The following is a 16,254-nucleotide window of genomic DNA, read 5'->3' as shown; positions in this document are numbered from 1 at the left end:
GAGCAGGGAAAGAGTGCAGGTGTCTGGCTGAGCTCATGTTTGAGCGATGAAGCTGTGCTCAGCCTCAGAAATGGGCTCTGGAGAGCCAGACAAAAGCCTGTTCTGTCCATTGTGCACTCCCAGGGCTTACCTCTGGTGCATGCAGTGTGTCCGACACAGAAATTAAAAAGGGAACGTAAAGCACTGTGCTTAGACCTGGACGAAATCCTGGTTGCTGGCTTCACTGGGCTGTTCGCCCTCAGGCACTGTGGAAGCAGATCCTGACTCACAGGTGCGCTGCTGGAAGCCTGGAGGAGGGAAAAGCAGACGGTTGCAGAGGGAAACCTCTGCTTTCACTGGTGTCATGAGCTTTACTTTGGCTGCAATTGTCTCCCTGTGGAAGAGAACCCCTTTGTAGAAACAAAGAGTTTTATTGTTTACTACTTCATCAGGAATTTTAACAATCTTTTAAGAAAAAAAAAAAGGGAGGGGGAAACCAACTTAGATGAGAGCAGTGAGAGTATCCAAAATAAATTAGTTACATCCATGTGATTCTTATCAACAACAGATTTACAAGGGGATAAGTGGGAAGCTGATTTCCCTGTGTATCAGGGCACAACTGCTGTGGATAAGCAGTATTCTCATAATTTTTGGCACCGATAACCACGTATGGCCATGTGTCCCTTGATTATCCTGCTCTGGGCAGTCAGAGCTAGAGCACTCTTTTGGCTGAGGTGAGTAATAGGAGGAATATTTTCTGTGCTAGAATTGACCTGGTTATTTCCAGCATGGATTGTAGAGTTTTTTCTAATTTCTTCAAAAGCAAGAGATAAGTTTTGTTTTTTGGGTTCCTCTCTCCTCGTCTATCCTAGAGGGACCTCATTTTCACAGTGGGCATTTAGTATTGAAGATGGTGACTCGGTTTCTTCAGAAATTTTTGACTGTGTTGTTCTTGGATTTTCTCTTGGGTGTGTTTTGCTTTTAATGCATAAGGATTTACTGAGAGTCTTAATCTACAAGTGAGCTATGGACTGCTTTTCCCCTCCTGCTCACTAATGGAATTGGATGAATTGAAAGATGGATAATGAGTCTTCCCAGCAATGGAGAGCAAAGTGCTCTGCTGCATTCTGCTGAGCTCAGAGAAGTCTGAATGCTGGGGATGTGCCAGTTACATTTTTAGAGGCTCCTGAGGGAACAAAGTATGGTTTCTCCCATCTCCTGAAGTGTTCTTGAGTCTTCTTGGTATTTGAGGGTTATTCCAAGGTAGAATGTGCTACTGTAGAATATAGAGTGAGCTACTTTTAGCCTTTGAATGTTAACCTTTACAATAACAGGAGATCAGATGAAATGATAATGGTTCCTCCAGACTTAAAGATTGACTTCCAAGGTGGATGGGGTGGTTGCGGGGGGGATTAAGTTTCAAAGTAATTTTAGGCTTTCCTTTACTGAAGCTTCTTGGTAGAGTGCTAAGTTAACAGGGGGGTGGTTTGGTGGAGAAATCCCCTGCAGCATTTTCCTGCTTCGTTTGAAGTCCAGCTGTTTTGTGCTGGCATCTGTCAGAATCCTTTCCCACTTGCTTTTCCTTGCCAGTTCTAAATGAAGTGGATGATTACACTGTCATGGTTTAAGCCCAGCCAGCAATTATGTACCATGCAGCCACCCCTCCCTCATCCCCCTGCCCTGGTGGGATGGGGTGGAGAATCAGTAAAATAAGTTAATTAAAAGTTATGGATTGAGTTAAGTGCAATTTATCAATTGAATCAATGTAAAAATATAATGATAGTAATAATCATTTTAATAATAAAAATAGCAGTAATGAAAAGGGAGAGTGAGAGAGGAATAAACCCCAAGAAACACAAATGATGCACAACACAATTCTGTAGCCTGTCCCCAGTGGTGCTGGGCAGCTCCAGGCCAGCTCCCCCCAGTTTATATCCTGAGCCTGACATTCTGTGGTGTGGAACATCCCTTTGGCCAGTTTGGATCAGCTCTCCTGGCCATGCTCCTTCCTTTCTTGTGCACCTCCTTAATGGCAGAGCGTGGGAAAGGGACAAGTCCTTGATCTAGAGTAAGCACTACTTAGCAACAACCAAAACATGTTTGTTACCAACATTTTCCTCATCCTAAAGCCAAACCACAGGAGAGCACTGACTCTGTGCCAGCCAGAACCAGGATGTACACTGAGACAGACGTGCCAGAGTTGCTGGACTGACTATGGCTCTCACCTTTCGTGGAGAGCTGCCCTTTGCCTGAGCCTTTGCTTGACCAGAGCAAGCCCAGCTCCCCATGCAGCCGGCAGAGCAAGGTGTTTCAGGGAAACCTTGTTGGAATGGGGCTGGGGGATTTCTTTGGAGATTCATGGTGTGTGTGTGTGCTTTGGAACCAGGGACTTCTTTGTATCTTGTCTCCTGGTGCCAGCCTGGTGAAGGGCCAGCAATTCCCTGGAGGCAGCCCTTGCCTCCGGGTTGTTTATCCACATGCTGGTGCCTCCCGGTCAACTTCACAGGCTGCTCCAAAAACAGCTGCGTAAATGGTTTTGGTGGAATCATTAAAACGTGCTACACAAGGGAAGGGCGGAAGGGGGAGGAATGCTTTATTTTTGGCTGGGAGTTGTTTAATTTTACTGGAAGAACGATCCTTTTCAAGGCAGCCTTACGCAGCGTGCATTGAGCATTGTTTCCAGTGCTGCTCCTAGAGCAACAGGAGAGAGACAGCTCCTATGAACTTCGACTTACAGCTCTGGGAAATGAAATGCCATTTAATTGCCCTTGACTGTGCTTGATATTTGATCTGAGTCTAATAAAGTGATTTTAGCTGTGGAGAGGAATATAACTCCTCAGATTGTTCAGTGACTGCTTCAGAGCACCTCCAGAGACAATGTTACTGGGAGTGTATAAGGACTGACGGTCAGAAGAGATTTCTTGGCCACTCCTGATGCTGTTATTAGCAAAGTGGGTATTTCCAGGTGTGAGTGTTCCCACATGAAGATATTCCGGGTGGAAAGGGAGGCTCCTGAAGTTGTCACTGGCATCTGTAGCTGCCATGATGAGGTGAGAGCTGCTATTTCGCCGTTCTGAGTCTGCATGATGTTCCCTTTTCTGTCAGTGGGCCAGGGCACTGCAGAGTGCATCACTCCCTTCTTGGTACTGCAGGTACCTACTCCACTGCTGACATGCTCAGAGATTTTCTCTGACATGGCTGGCACCAGTCCTGAGCTAATCAGCAGCAGGTCTGAAGCAGTAAGAATGTTAACCTTGGTTTCCACTGCCAAATCCCTTGTCAACTGCTTTTAAAATATTATTTTAGTGGAGTTCACATTGAGGCAGGCTGCCTGGGAAAAATGTGTGGGATGACTCCAGAGACTTACTTTGCTTGTTTGCACCACAGAAAGTGAGAACAGGAGCAACTCATTCAAAACAAAACAAGTTTTGTACGAAAGCTAAAGCTGGTGTGGGTTTTTGTACACCTCTTGCTTTTGTGCTGTTTGCAGTCAGGTGTCTTGGGCACAGGCAAGGCAGGGCTAACAAATAACTTACAAACTTTGTGGTTTATAGCTTTGCTGGAAGACCAAGGCAGAATACAGACAGGACAGCTTGGCTGCTGGAGGATGGATATTGAGGAGGGCAAATTCACCCTTTCTCTTTGCTGGGAGAGGCACTTAATCTGTCTGTGCTCCTATTATAACCTGCTCTGTGTTTTCTTTATTGGGGTGCTCTGAAGAGGCAGAGGATCTTGCAGGCACTGAGATTGTAGAACACTGTGTGATTGAGAGGCTAGAAATGTACCTTGTGGTGACACACCAACTGCCTGCCCTCTCAAAAACTGCTACGTATGTTTTTGACAGTGGGATTTTAAGCCCTATGATTTGTTTGTGAGTTTGGTGCAGTGAAGATGACAGTCTGCCATGGGATATGCACCTGATACTGTGGGGAGGTAGAAAATCTACTGGCTTTTACCTGAGCACCTTTTCAATGTACAGATTTGTAGGCAACAAAACTGCACTGAGAGCTGCAGCCAAATTTTGAGTGAGTGTGTAATAGCTACAATGCAGCATGTGTTCTTTGGTTAGTCTTTGCCCTCAGCTCAAACCACTGTGTAAAAACCCAACTCTTTGTAGAGAGTGAAAAAATTGTTATCACTGCTACGTTATTTGGAGAGCACTTTGAATTCGTGTCCAGAGTTGCCTGAATAGGCTTTGTGGAGGCTGGGAGGATTTCTGTCTTCCCAGGACTTTTAGTGCTTGTTGACTTGGTCCTGGTACTGGCATGGCTACAGGGCAGGGAGGTTTTGTGAGCACTCTCTGAAAACACTGAGAACCCAGTGACTTCGCTTCTGAGCACTGGGCTCAGAATGAATGGGATGAATAGGAAGATAATGAATAGGAAGGGATCAGGCAGAAAGTTGATTCGACATAAAATGTTTTGTTTAGAAATGTGGTTTAATGCTACTGGTAAATTCTCCAGCACAGACAAAGCCCTGCTTAAAAAAAAAAAAAGAAAAAGAATCCCACAATGCCTCTGAACAGAGTTGGGAAAATAGAATTTTAAGTACCAATAGTAGGCTGCAGTAAAGAATTTGCCTTGTCTGTTGGCTGGCCCTGACCTATCTGAACTATTGCTCCTTGTTGTGTCAAACCCTCATTGCTATGAGCTCTCTGCAAACACAGCCAGGCACTGATTTCTGCTGCTTCCAGTGAGAGAAAAGAGGGTTATTGTTCCTCTCCTCAGTTCAATGACTAGTGAAGTGGTTCCTGTGTATAAATAGCCTAAAGTGCTTTGGGATCCTTGGGGATAAAGGAGGCCTTATGGGATACAAGAGGATGTTGTTTGACGAAGCAGGAGTTTCCCTTGGTCACGCAGTGGGTGCCTCCCAGCTCCTGCTGGGGACTAGGTGCTTGGAGAGGCTGCTTGTTTCCCTGCTTACCCATTTCTGGGAGCAGGAGACGTGGGCTTTCTGCTCTCAGCTTGTGCCTGACTCTGAATGTTTTGTCAGGGAAGGGTTTTTTGTTTGCTTTGTAGTGAAACAGTGCTAGGGTACAGACACACAGTCCCAGGCACGCTCGATCACTCTTATCTTTCTCATGCTTTCTTTTCTTAGTGGTTGTAAAATTGGTTTTATGCCAAGGTCCTTGTTATCCTCAAGGATCCCTCGCCCGGTTTGGCTAACTCCCTCATAAAACACTTAATTTGCAGGTATGTGGGTGGCGCTGAACATGTAAATCCTTGCTGAGTTTGAAATTTAATGCTTATTGTTATTTATGCTTCAGTAAGCCCCTCCCCTGGGGAGTAAGCAGTCTTGAAAATACGAGTGAGAGGGCTGAGCACTCTTCTTTGGAGAGACAGCTCTTGTCTCAAAGAGCAGGTGACTGCTCGGTTGTATTAGGCATGCAGCTCCTCTCTGGATACCTGGCTCTCATCAAAATTAGCAGGAGTTTGGGGGCTACATCTCTCTTGAGGGAAAACACAGCAGCTTGAGCCAGGGCAGAAGAGAAAGGAGGGATTTGGCAAGCATCCTGAGGGGTGGCAGCAGGGCTGTCATGTGCCCCTGGAGATGTTGCCTGGACACAGAGTGTTGATATGAGATCCTCCCAGACTCCCAGAATGGGAACTTACTTCCCCCCTCTCAGCTCTTCGGAAAAGTGCTCTCCCAGTCAAGAGGTAGGGTCAAGCAGGGTCTGCCAGAGATGTCAAGGAGGAGGGGTTTTGTCCAAAATCTGTTCTGTGTACCTTCCCCCCTCTCCTCCCCAAATTTAAATGACAGTTCCTTAGAAGGAGCTTTTCCTCCTCCACGGATGTCTGACTTGTGTTTTGCATTCTCCCCAGCCCTAGGCACAAGTACTTTGACTTTGCAGCACGTTCCAACATGCTGAGATGGAAAGCAAAGCATTGAGCTTTGTGTCCCGGGTCAGCTTTCCCTTCTGAAAAGCCAGGAGCGTGGGAGCTGCACGAAGCACATGAATAAAGGGCAGGACACTAGGGCTGGTGTTGGAGAGTTTGGGCCCAGCCTGAGGAGGATGCTTAAGAACTATTGCTGTGCCTTTTCTCTCTCCCTATTTCTTCACAAAGTTCCTTTATCTGATCTTTAATTAACGAAGCCAGGAACTTTATTTGGCCTGCTTTCCAGTGGCACAAGAAACGGAATTTTCACTTGTTTCTCTGAAGAGATGTTTTTATGGTCTAGAGGCTGTGTGGTAATGTGAATCAACAAGTTTCTGGCTTTTATTGGCATAATTTTTCATAGGGAATGGAAGCAGAGGTAATCCAAGCTGGTTATAGATGAAGGTGTGTCATCCATACTGTGCTAGGTAAAGCCTGCAGGAACCCCCTACTTGAACATAAGAGAAAGTTAAAATGGCTAGGGATTGTTAAATTTGATCTGCTAATAAAAAGTACCTTCTTATCTCTTCCCAGGTGGTTTTCAAATGCTCCATTATCCCACCCAGGCAAGTCAGGAGGTATTACTGCTTCCATATCTCTCTATGGGCAGTAGATAGGAGCTCAAGCCTCAGGCTTACTTTGTGAAGTAAATTGGTGTCGTGGTGTAGATCAAAGGATCATTAATTCAGTATCCAAACAGGCTGAGGAAGAAGACTTGTTATCCTCCTCCCCTTCCATCCTGCTGCCTGCAGTGGCAGTGAAAGCCTAGCAGGGAGATTCAGACCTGCCTGCTGTAGGATGAAGGTGAGATGGATGAGGTTGTGGCAGTACAAGTGATTGCAAAAAGTTTGAGACCCTCTGCTTTAGAGAAGCAGGAGAAAGAGGGGATGCTAGAGGCCATTTTCCAGTACAGCAGCCTTATGCAGCCTAGCTGCCTCCACAGAAATGACAAGCCTTGGGATGACACGCCAAGGTTAGAGGGATGGAGTGCTAGCAAGGGCCCTCAGTCTGTTTTTCTGCCATGTGCTGGGTACACCGGGGGATATCTCTAGAAAGGTGTTGTGACTGACAGCCTAGGTGAAGTCTCTGCGCTGGTACACTCAGTGTGGGCAACAAACAGGAGGAGGTGGAAGCCACTGTGCTGCTAGAAAGCCACAACCTGCTTGCCATGACTGAATCCTGATGGGATGAGTCCCATGACTGGAGTGTGGCTATCAGTGGCTACATGGCTTCATCAGAAGGGAGAGCTGAGGAAGGAGGGAGGGTGGGGTTGCCCATGACCAGGTTGAAGACTTGATCACTTCAAGGCACTAACACCATGAAGGGCTTTGCACTGCACAGAACGATCTTCCTGAGCTTTCTCATGGAGTTGCTTTCAGGCCTTTTGCACCAGAATGAGCTGTCATTTTGTGTACACAGCTTTGACAGAATTGATAGCAGCATTAACAGGATGCAGCAGTAAATACAAACCTGTTCTGACAGCTTTCTACCAGCAGAAGATGTTCGTGCTCCCCACTGATGCAGTTTAGCTCTTCCCTGTTATCTAGTGCATGCTTTGCAGTTTAATCAAATGCATTCACAAGGTGTGTATTCTGAAATCGTGTGCTCTCTACTTAAAGGACTTGATGGCAAAGCAGATAATCATATATTGGTTTCAGAATAGTCTTTGGCATAGTTCATGATTCTCTGTGTCTCTCTTCTTTTTTCCTTCAGCTTTCTGCTTTCTTAAATCCAGCAGCGGACTAGAGCCAGCAAGAAGAGAGGGAGTGGAAGAAAGCCTTTGAAGAGGACTGAACATTTGCACTGGTGCTGTCACCTGCTTTGGTGGTGAAAGGTCAGTGTCAAGACTGCTGATCCATGTTGGCTATCAATTTGGGGTGGATAATGGCACACAGTGTGAATTTGAACTTTTTACCTGCAAGCTTTAGAATCCCTCTGCTGGGAAGGCCTTGCTTAAATTACTTTTAGCTGCTTTCTGGCAGGCAATAAGCAGCTGGAGGCCCTTTCTGAGGATGTTCAGTGGGGTAGGTAAAGCGTTAGTGGTACTGTTTTCATCTTACAGAGAGGGAACTCAAGAGAGGTCGTGCTTTCAAAGGCTGGAGTTTAGCCTTGACAAAGAATGTCGGTGAGTTTGCTGAAGATTAAAGTTATTGGCCCACACCTGCACTGCACATACCAAGGGAAGGACGTCTGCTTTGTTTGCTGATGGCTGCCAGGGTTATCTGGCCCAGCTCAGATAGTCTCCAGTGGAACATTTCCCTCCAGGCCAGCAGTGTGCCCAGTGGTTGCACTTTAGTTACAGCATAGGTGCAGTGGGATTTCCTGGAGCAAGTTTTTCTTGTGTGCTTTGGCAAAGATGTTAGAAGTTATGAAAGTTGTGTTGTATGAGTTATCTGTGGAATAGTTGTCACTGATGTGTTGGACCCCAATTTGCTTGCTATCACTCAAAAATCGATACTTTTAAATAATGATACTTTTAATGGCCTGGGAGCTATTCATTTGCTTTGGCATTGTTTCTTCCCCATCTGTCAGATGCTGCTTTAGGGCAGGTTGTGCAGAACAAGCCTGCAAGCCTGGCTTTCTTTGCTGTTTAATTAAGTGCTGTTACTGTGCAAGTTGAGGCAAATGTACCAAGCAGTGTCTGGGATGACTAAATGAATGTCTATCCAGCAGGAGTGTGTGTATGCATGGCATATGCTTTCTGAGCTGGGCTGTGAGTGCATGCCTCTGTGTGCCTTTGGGTCTGCAAAGAATAATCCAGTAGTGTGGTGTGGTATGGAACATGCAGAGCAAATCCTGCCATTGAAGTTTCAGGTTTCACAGTTGTCTGTGCAGTGCTTGTGTTCCCAGATGCTTAGCATCCAGAACTGGAGCCATACTGCTCAACTTCTGGTGAATTCTTGTGGTCTGGTTTGTCCTAAGGGTTCAGTCACAGCAGGATGAGGGCCCAAGAAAATCAGACCATGGAATGGTTTCACATTTGACATGATCTCAGCCTTGCCTGGCAGTCATCCACTGTGTATTCTTACCCTCCTAGGAGGTTGTGGCTTGCAGTCACACAGGGCAGGATGAGCTCACTCTTTACCTTTTTTATCTTTTTGAGATGTTTGCATAAGTTCCTCCTTGCTTCACTGTTATTCCACTGTTATTCACTGTTACTCATATACTTCATTATTAGCATGTCTCAATCTCTGATATATTTGAACCCGCAAGCCTCAAAAATTATTGCCAAAATTGTTTTACCAGGCATTCCTCTCAGTATAAGTATGTATTTTACTAATCATGAAAGAGGTTGTTCCAGTTCACTGGCTGAAATAATCTTTGCTGGCAAAAGCACTTTTGAGTCCGTGAAATCGTGTTGCTGTCAGGCTTTTGCCAATTTGTCATTCACCTGGAGGCTGTCATGCCTCTCAGCTGGCATTCCTCCATCAGCAGAGTTTCTCAGTGCACATCCTCACTTGGTTTAGAGAAAGATGAGGGTCTTGGACTGGGGATGAAGAGAGAGGCAAGGGTCAGACTGAGGGACTTGCCCATGTCAATGTCAGGGTGGAAAGCTGGATTCAAGCTGTTCAACTCCCAGTTTCTTGAATTAATCTTCAGACTGCTACTCCTCCCTTTCATCTACAGTTTCTGTCACTTGTTTTTTCCTCTCGACTTAATGCATTTTGTTTTCCCTAGAGAATGATTTCTCTCTGTCATTTCTGTTGCAGTGTATGTGGGCATAGTAGGAACCTCTTGTTGATTCTCGTGACATCCATAAAAATACTTCCTTCCATTGTGTGACTAAATTTCACAGCCTGTGTTCCTTGATTGCTTGCTGAAATTTAACTTGCTGATGAAACTCCAGTCTGTTGGACTGGACCAAGTAAACTTCATTATGCAAGTACTTTTCGTCTTCTAACCACTTTTTCAGTTAGCAAAGTACTTTCCATTATGAAGCTCATGTTTAATTAATATGTTTTTATGTATTTGTAAATATAGCCCTGTGGTAGAGCTTGCCATTTCTTGTTCATCAGAGAGCTCATTTGTAATTATTGATAATGATTCAGAACAGGTTTTTGCCTCAGTGTCTAAAATAGAACAGAATTATGTGTGTTAGTTACTGTTGCTGCTTCTTGTCCAGTTTCAAAAATGATTCATGTCAGTTCTGAGGGTTTGTTGTAAGGATGACTGAAGGCAAGAGACCCTGGGTATGTCAGTGAATTCAGGATGAGGCCCTCGTATTCATCCTGGTGCTGTGACACTGCTCAACACCTCTGTGCTTTTTGGGACCATGAGGCTCAGAGCCTGAAGTGACCCTAAGCCTGGCAAGCAGATGGTGGTTCCCCCTCCCGCTGCCTTGGCTCCTTGGGAAAAGCATTTCGCTGTAGTCTCCTGCCCTCACTTGCTTTCCCAAAAGACCAGGATAGCTCCCTGAAGTCTGACTCTGTCTTTGCAGGTGATGGGAGGCAGCAGATCACCCTGTGTGAGGCAAGGAGCACAAACACGACTTCCAAAAAGAGGGTCTAGAGAGCTGCCTTTCCCTGAATAGTTGGCTGGGTGAGTCATTAAGCATGCAGAGGCAGCCAGTGCCATCAGCTCTGCTCCTGGCTAGGAAGGATAGATCAAGCAGGAGACAGCCCTGATTGCTTTCTGATTCATGGTCTGCCATCCCTGGTGATTCACCCTGCTTTATAAACCTGCAGCTGTTCCCTGCCAGCTTTCTGGAAGCAGGCATATCCTCTCCTGCCAGCAGTGAAGCCAGGCTGCCTGTACCCAGTGCTGGGTGGAGCAGGACCTTGGGGGATTTCAGACTGTCATCTGATGCAAGCACAGTCTCGGCTGTGTGTCTGCCCAGTCCTCACCCTGGACAGGATGGAGCTGTGACTGGGATTTCTGAGCTCTTGGATCAGAAGGAGGGACAAGTTAGTATCCCTTGCTAGGGCCCAGCACCTGCTCTATGGCAATATGTAGGGGAAGGAAGGAAGGTTCCTAAAATGCTCAGGAGCAAGAGGGAAACTGGGCCAAGGAGCCTAAGGACAGAAAACATGGTTATCATGCCCTGGTCAGTCTCTGCAAGCCTGCAGTGTGTGCTCGTCTCATACAGCCCTGATAGTAGAAGGGGTGAGCAGAAGTCTTGTTACTGGAAGTCATCTCTCAGATCTGGGCTGAGGTGCCTGTTCTGAGTCGTGCAGGCATGTGTGGCTGCCTTGCTGCTGCCATTCTTGTTCTGTGGCTTAATGAAACCTCTGGGAACTGTAAATCTGTCACCTTGCATGAATTTTGTGTTCTTGGGGCGTCTTCTCATGGAGAATCTGCAAGCCTGGTCAGTGCATACAGTGCCAGCAGCATCCATTCCTTCCCAAAGCCCGGGGCCCTTTTGTGCTGCAACGTGGTAATTAATCTGAGCATTGCTGGATGTTCTGATTTCTTCTGGAGATAACTGTGAAGAGTTGTTCTCCTTGATCTGTGCCACCATCTCCGAGCTGCTCCCTTTGCCAGTGAAGCAGCATACTGTTGCCAACTGCTGTTGCCAGATGTTATTCTGGAGAAAAATGTTTTCTTGTGAAACGGTGACAGGGATGGGCATGGGTGGGACCGTTGGCATGTTCACACTCTTGCTTTCCTTCTTAGCTTCATTTGTCAGTTTCTAAAGCACAGGCCTGGCTGGAGCTTTTGAGTGGGCTGGCATGAAGCACAAGGAAATAGTTTCCTGTAAATAAAATACAATTATGCTGCAGAATGGGCAACTGCTGTTCCCAGCCTTGGTTCATCTGGCTCTAAAGCCAGACATTAGAAGTGTGGTGGCAAAGATAATGCTAATAGTCACCTGATGTGCATCCTGGCTGCGTGTACCTGTTTCTCACTTTCTTTGCTGTCAGGTGTTTTGCCAAGGTAGATGAATCTATACTTCATGGCTGGGTGCAGCTGCAGTGGGTCCCTTGAGGGAGCTTGTATCACTTGTGTGAAGAAATTTTGTAATTTAACTAAGCGTGGACTCCATGCCTCTGGAAAAATGTAGAGGCTGTTTGCCTGCCTGCTTCCAGGGAAATTGCTGGTGTAGGAAAACATTGCACTCTGTTGGTGCACACTGTTTGCATCATTCCTTGCTGGCTGGTGTGGGAGGAAGGGGATTATTTTTTTAATTGAATACAAGTGGTGAGGATTTGGTTGTACTTCTGCATCCTGCCTCACACAGGTGATGCTGGCAGCAATGCTCTGGGTAGTGCTTTTATCCTGTCTGCCTGATCAGGCAGTGATGAGAATATTTTTTGAGAAGTTCTGACTTTGAGGTCTGAACAACAGGCAGTGAAGTAACATGGAGCTGTGCTTACTGCAGAGCCACTTCTGAGAATCATGTTCTGAGAAACATGCCCAGGGTGTAGCAGATCTGTAGCACTGCACTGGGACTGGCTCACAACAAAACCCCATTCCTTGCATATCTGCAGGGGCATTTTATACTGTCAGATCATCTAAAGCCAAGGGTTGTGTTTCTTCCTCTTAGTAGCTGGGACAGTCTCTTAGTGCCCTGGGGGACAGCTAGCCAGTGAGAAGGGCCATGGATAGTAAGCAGTAATTACTCCAGCAGATTGCTGAGGTTCAAAAAGGATAAGACATCTGAACATATAACAAGTGTGTTCCCAGTTACAGTTGTAGAGATCAAAAATAGCCCAAACTTAGAGAAGGAACTATTTAAGGCAGTTGTGACTAATGCCAGAGAGAAAATAATATTCTCTGGAGACAGATTATTCTATAAATATCAGAGACCAAGGTTTCTGTTGCCACCTTCAGAACAGCAGCTCCAGCCTGTAATCAGGAGCCACACTGGGATTTTCTGGAGAGCAGGCCTGGGGTTGTGCAAGATCTTGTATGAGGGTCACCCAAATGGATCTAAGAGCTGTTTATATGAGCAAACAGTGTCTCTTATCCCTGAAGTCAGCTGGGTGATTTGTTTACCAGCTTACTTCAGCAAAAGATTGCAAGTGTTAGATGTTGCAGGAGGACAGCAGTAATGCTGGCCTTCTGGGAAATGTGGTGTGAGGACTGACTCACTCAAGCTTTTCTGGTTTTTGTCTTTTTTTTTTTAGGAACTTGGTGATCCAGAAAGATGCGTGAGTATACAGAAAAGAAGGAAACATGTGGGACCATCTGTCTGAAGTACCTACTCTTCATCTTCAACTTCTTTTTCTGGGTAAGAAAATTCAGTCTGTGTCAGAGGCAATGAGATGGCACCGCAGTTTTGGTGTCAGGGGTGCAGAAATCATGGGCATGATGAAGTCTTTGGGAAGAAGTGCTGCTGTCAGTAGGACACAGCCTTTGTGCTGTTGGGTGAAATGTCACCCTTCAGGCTTGGCTGTCCAGGCTGTAGAAGTTATGGTTTGACACTGTAGCACGTGGCTGTTTCTAGGTCATGTTACCAAATACAGAAAATTACAGGAAGCCTAAAAATAAGCCTTGATATTTCACCTGGTTTACTTTTTCCAGGATCCTGAGGGCTCCACTGTCTTGCCATTGCTTTTCTCAAAATGGCAGAGGGAGTGCTGGCAGATGGCACACACCTTCTTGCAGCTGATCCACTTTAGAGCTTCTTAGAGTCATATTTTCCACTGGGAAAGTTACTGATGCCAAAGGATTGTGTTTTACTTTGGGGCATGGGACAGAGCAATGGAGTGTCCAGGTCAGACCTTTAAGGAAAACTGAGTTTACCAGAAGCTGCCTAAAACCCTCTGGAAGCTGAAGGTTTAGAAGAGAGGGAAGTGCTAGGGATGTGGTTGGGTTCTCTGTGTTCACTTGCTACAAGGGTTAGAGGTTAGCCAGCCAGGTTGGTCATACAGATTTGACATGTTTTTTTTGCCCAAAACCCAGTGTGGCTACATTTGGGAAGACTCTGGTCTGAGTATAAACTGCTGTACATAGGTAGATGGTTTTAGGCAGCTTCCATCTCAGGCTGCCTGGGGTGCTCATATGGGTGCCTTGAAGCTCAGGACCTGCTCCAGTCTTAGAGAGTCCATCCTTTAATGTAGATCATCTTTGGGTAGCTGATGGAGCTGTGGTACATGCTGCTGTCGCAGTCCAGTTGCTCTGGGAGGTGAGGAAGTTCAGACACCCTTCACTTGCCTGCTTCTCTCTCTCCCCAGCTGGCTGGTGGGGCTGTGATGGCAGTGGGCACCTGGACCCTGGCTGAGAAGAGTGACTACATCAGCCTGCTCTCCTCCAGCACATACTCTGCAACTGCTTATATCCTGGTGGTGGCTGGGGTGGTGGTCATGGTCACTGGCATCCTTGGGTGCTGTGCCACCTTCAAAGAGCGGCGGAATTTGCTAAGAGTGGTGAGTTTTGCTTGGTTGTTTTATTCGGGGGAAGCATCTTGGTTGTGTTGTGCACCAGCCTTATTTGTTTATCCTAGAGCAAATATCACTAAGGTCTCCAGCTCCTGACAGCACTGCTGTTCATGTCCCAGGGGACAGGTTTTACTGCAGAGCATTTTCTTTCATCCTCACAAAGAATGTGCTGCATGGTTCAAGAGTAAAAAGTGTAGTTGTAATACCTATGCTTTGTGTGAGAACTTCTGTTTGAAACTATTCAAAACAAAATCTTGTGGCTTTTGTGCCTTCCTTCTTCCTTGCCCATTTTATATTCTGTTTTGGAAAATGGGAAGGGGAGGAAGATATGAGAGACCTCTAATAAAACTAGCTTTTAATGACATTAGGTTCGAGACAGATTAATACACTTTTTCACTTAGTTGTCAAAGATAAAACATTTCCAATATTTTCTTCAGTTGCAAAAAATTACTTTAGTCTTGCTTCCACAAAAAAGAGCCATACTGTTTTCATAATCTGCTGCTTCTTTTGCAGCTTTCTCTGTGTTACTTCCTGAGCTCCCTGCTCACCCACCTACACTGAAGTTTTCTATCATCCCTGAGGTTTCTGTTTTGCTTGCTCCCTCTCAAATCTGCCTTTCAGTCTGGAGTGTGGCAGCACTCTGTTTTAGTGTCTGGGCTGCAGTGGTGAGTGCAGTGTCTGAAATAACAATCAGTGGCTCTTGGCTTTCACAGGTACAGAAAAAGATACTTCAGCTGCCAGCTCCTCCCTTTGGAAATCCTCGTTCACCTGACCGACCCCATTTCTCCTCTTTAGTTTGGATAGAGGAGCAGAAATAAGAGTTGTGAGCAAGCCTGATGCTTCACTGCTGTGCAGACCTGATAATCCCCGTGAGAAGCAGAGTAGGGCCAGGGAGGGAGAACAAATATAGAGGGAGACACAGTGAGTGCATTGCTGATTCTTGTTCAGTAGGCTCCTGGTCTGTAGCAGTTGGTTTTGGCCTTGCTTCACTGACTCTCCATGCCAAAGAGATCTCCCTTTGTCTTTTTCCCTCAGCCAGAAGCTACGTATGAAAACCCAGTGGGGTTTTCTTTGTTATTCTGCCATAGAAAACTAATAATTGTCTCTTGGGAATAAAAGGTCACTCTGTCTCCTTACACCACGCGTCCTTTCGGAGTGGCTGGTTGTGACAGACCTATTGTCTCTTCTTGCTTGTGCTCTGCTTTGGTTGCCCTGAGTAATCTGAGACAGGGCTGTGCTTGCCAGGGCTGGGTGAGCCTGGCTGAGGGCCTCTGCCAGCTCTGAGCTCAGACAGTAATCCTGACAGCTTCATAGTCACCCCAGGGGCTGTGCCAGCCAGTCCCACTTTCCCTCTGTACAAGAGACCCATGTAAATATGGGAGGGAGCAGTATAAGCAGCACAGAGCTCTGCTCTCCCCAGTGCTGCCTTGTTGCTTTTAAAAACCGATTACTGACAGCTTTGGATGCTATTTGTAAAATCCATATCTGGTTTTTAGTTTGTTCTTCTCTTGAAAAGTTGGGAAGCTGTGAATTTTTTTACTGCTTTATATGTAACTGTGAGTTTTATGAGCCCACTTCAAGGCTTTTCATAGTATTTCATTGCTCATCACTCACAGCTGTGCTACTTTTTTGTCATTTCTTACTGGCCTTCCTTAACCATGTGCTGTGCTGAGGCTCGGGCAGCAGAGGTGGAGTTTCTCTGGCTCCATGAGCAGGCAAGGCAGTGGATCTGCAGCCTGGCTGGCTGTGATGCTGCAGTCCAGCTCTTTACAAGGACACAGACCACTATTATATCATACTTCAATCAAAATGCAGCAGGATTCCCAGGGAAAGACCTGTCAAATAGAAGACCTTGCTTATAGAGAGAAGGTGACTTTCTTCAGGCCTGGCCCCTCACACTGTCTTTTCTAGTCAGCTACCTTGGGCAAGGAGAAGGGAACACGCATGGATTAGGATTTCTGTTCCTGCTGCATTTCAGCCTGGAACCCTCCCACTGAAGTGAGGTTGCTGATTTCGGAGTATCATTGCTATCTGTCTCTTTTTCAGGCAGTAGAAAGATGTCTCCAGGTAGTTATTTG

General features: G+C 46.1%; 1 protein-coding gene across 8 annotated transcripts in view; it reads left to right on the top strand.

Moving 5' to 3' along the window:
* CD151 (CD151 molecule (Raph blood group)) overlaps positions 1-16,254 on the top strand; it is a 32,069-nt gene that overhangs the window by 5,908 nt on the left and 9,907 nt on the right. For 2 of the 8 annotated variants that reach the window (XM_088166725.1, XM_088166721.1), the window contains exons 2-6: positions 7,569-7,689; positions 9,566-9,734; positions 10,294-10,394; positions 12,923-13,026; positions 13,973-14,164. In XM_088166725.1, the coding sequence (XP_088022851.1) occupies positions 12,943-13,026; positions 13,973-14,164 (276 nt within the window). In that variant the 5' untranslated portion in view covers positions 7,569-7,689; positions 9,566-9,734; positions 10,294-10,394; positions 12,923-12,942. Of the gene's footprint in view, positions 1-2,772; positions 3,030-7,568; positions 7,690-9,565; positions 9,735-10,293; positions 10,395-12,922; positions 13,027-13,972; positions 14,165-16,254 lie in introns of those variants that run through there. The other 6 variants (XM_088166724.1, XM_088166722.1, XM_014873580.2 and 3 more) reach the window with 4 other exon arrangements.

This window comes from Sturnus vulgaris, chromosome 6 (genome assembly GCF_052056855.1).
Source record: "Sturnus vulgaris isolate bStuVul1 chromosome 6, bStuVul1.hap1, whole genome shotgun sequence".
In the NCBI taxonomy this organism is placed as follows: domain Eukaryota; kingdom Metazoa; phylum Chordata; class Aves; order Passeriformes; family Sturnidae; genus Sturnus; species Sturnus vulgaris.
The sequence above is the reverse complement of the archived record's forward strand: the minus strand, read 5'-3'. Positions and strand labels throughout refer to the sequence as shown.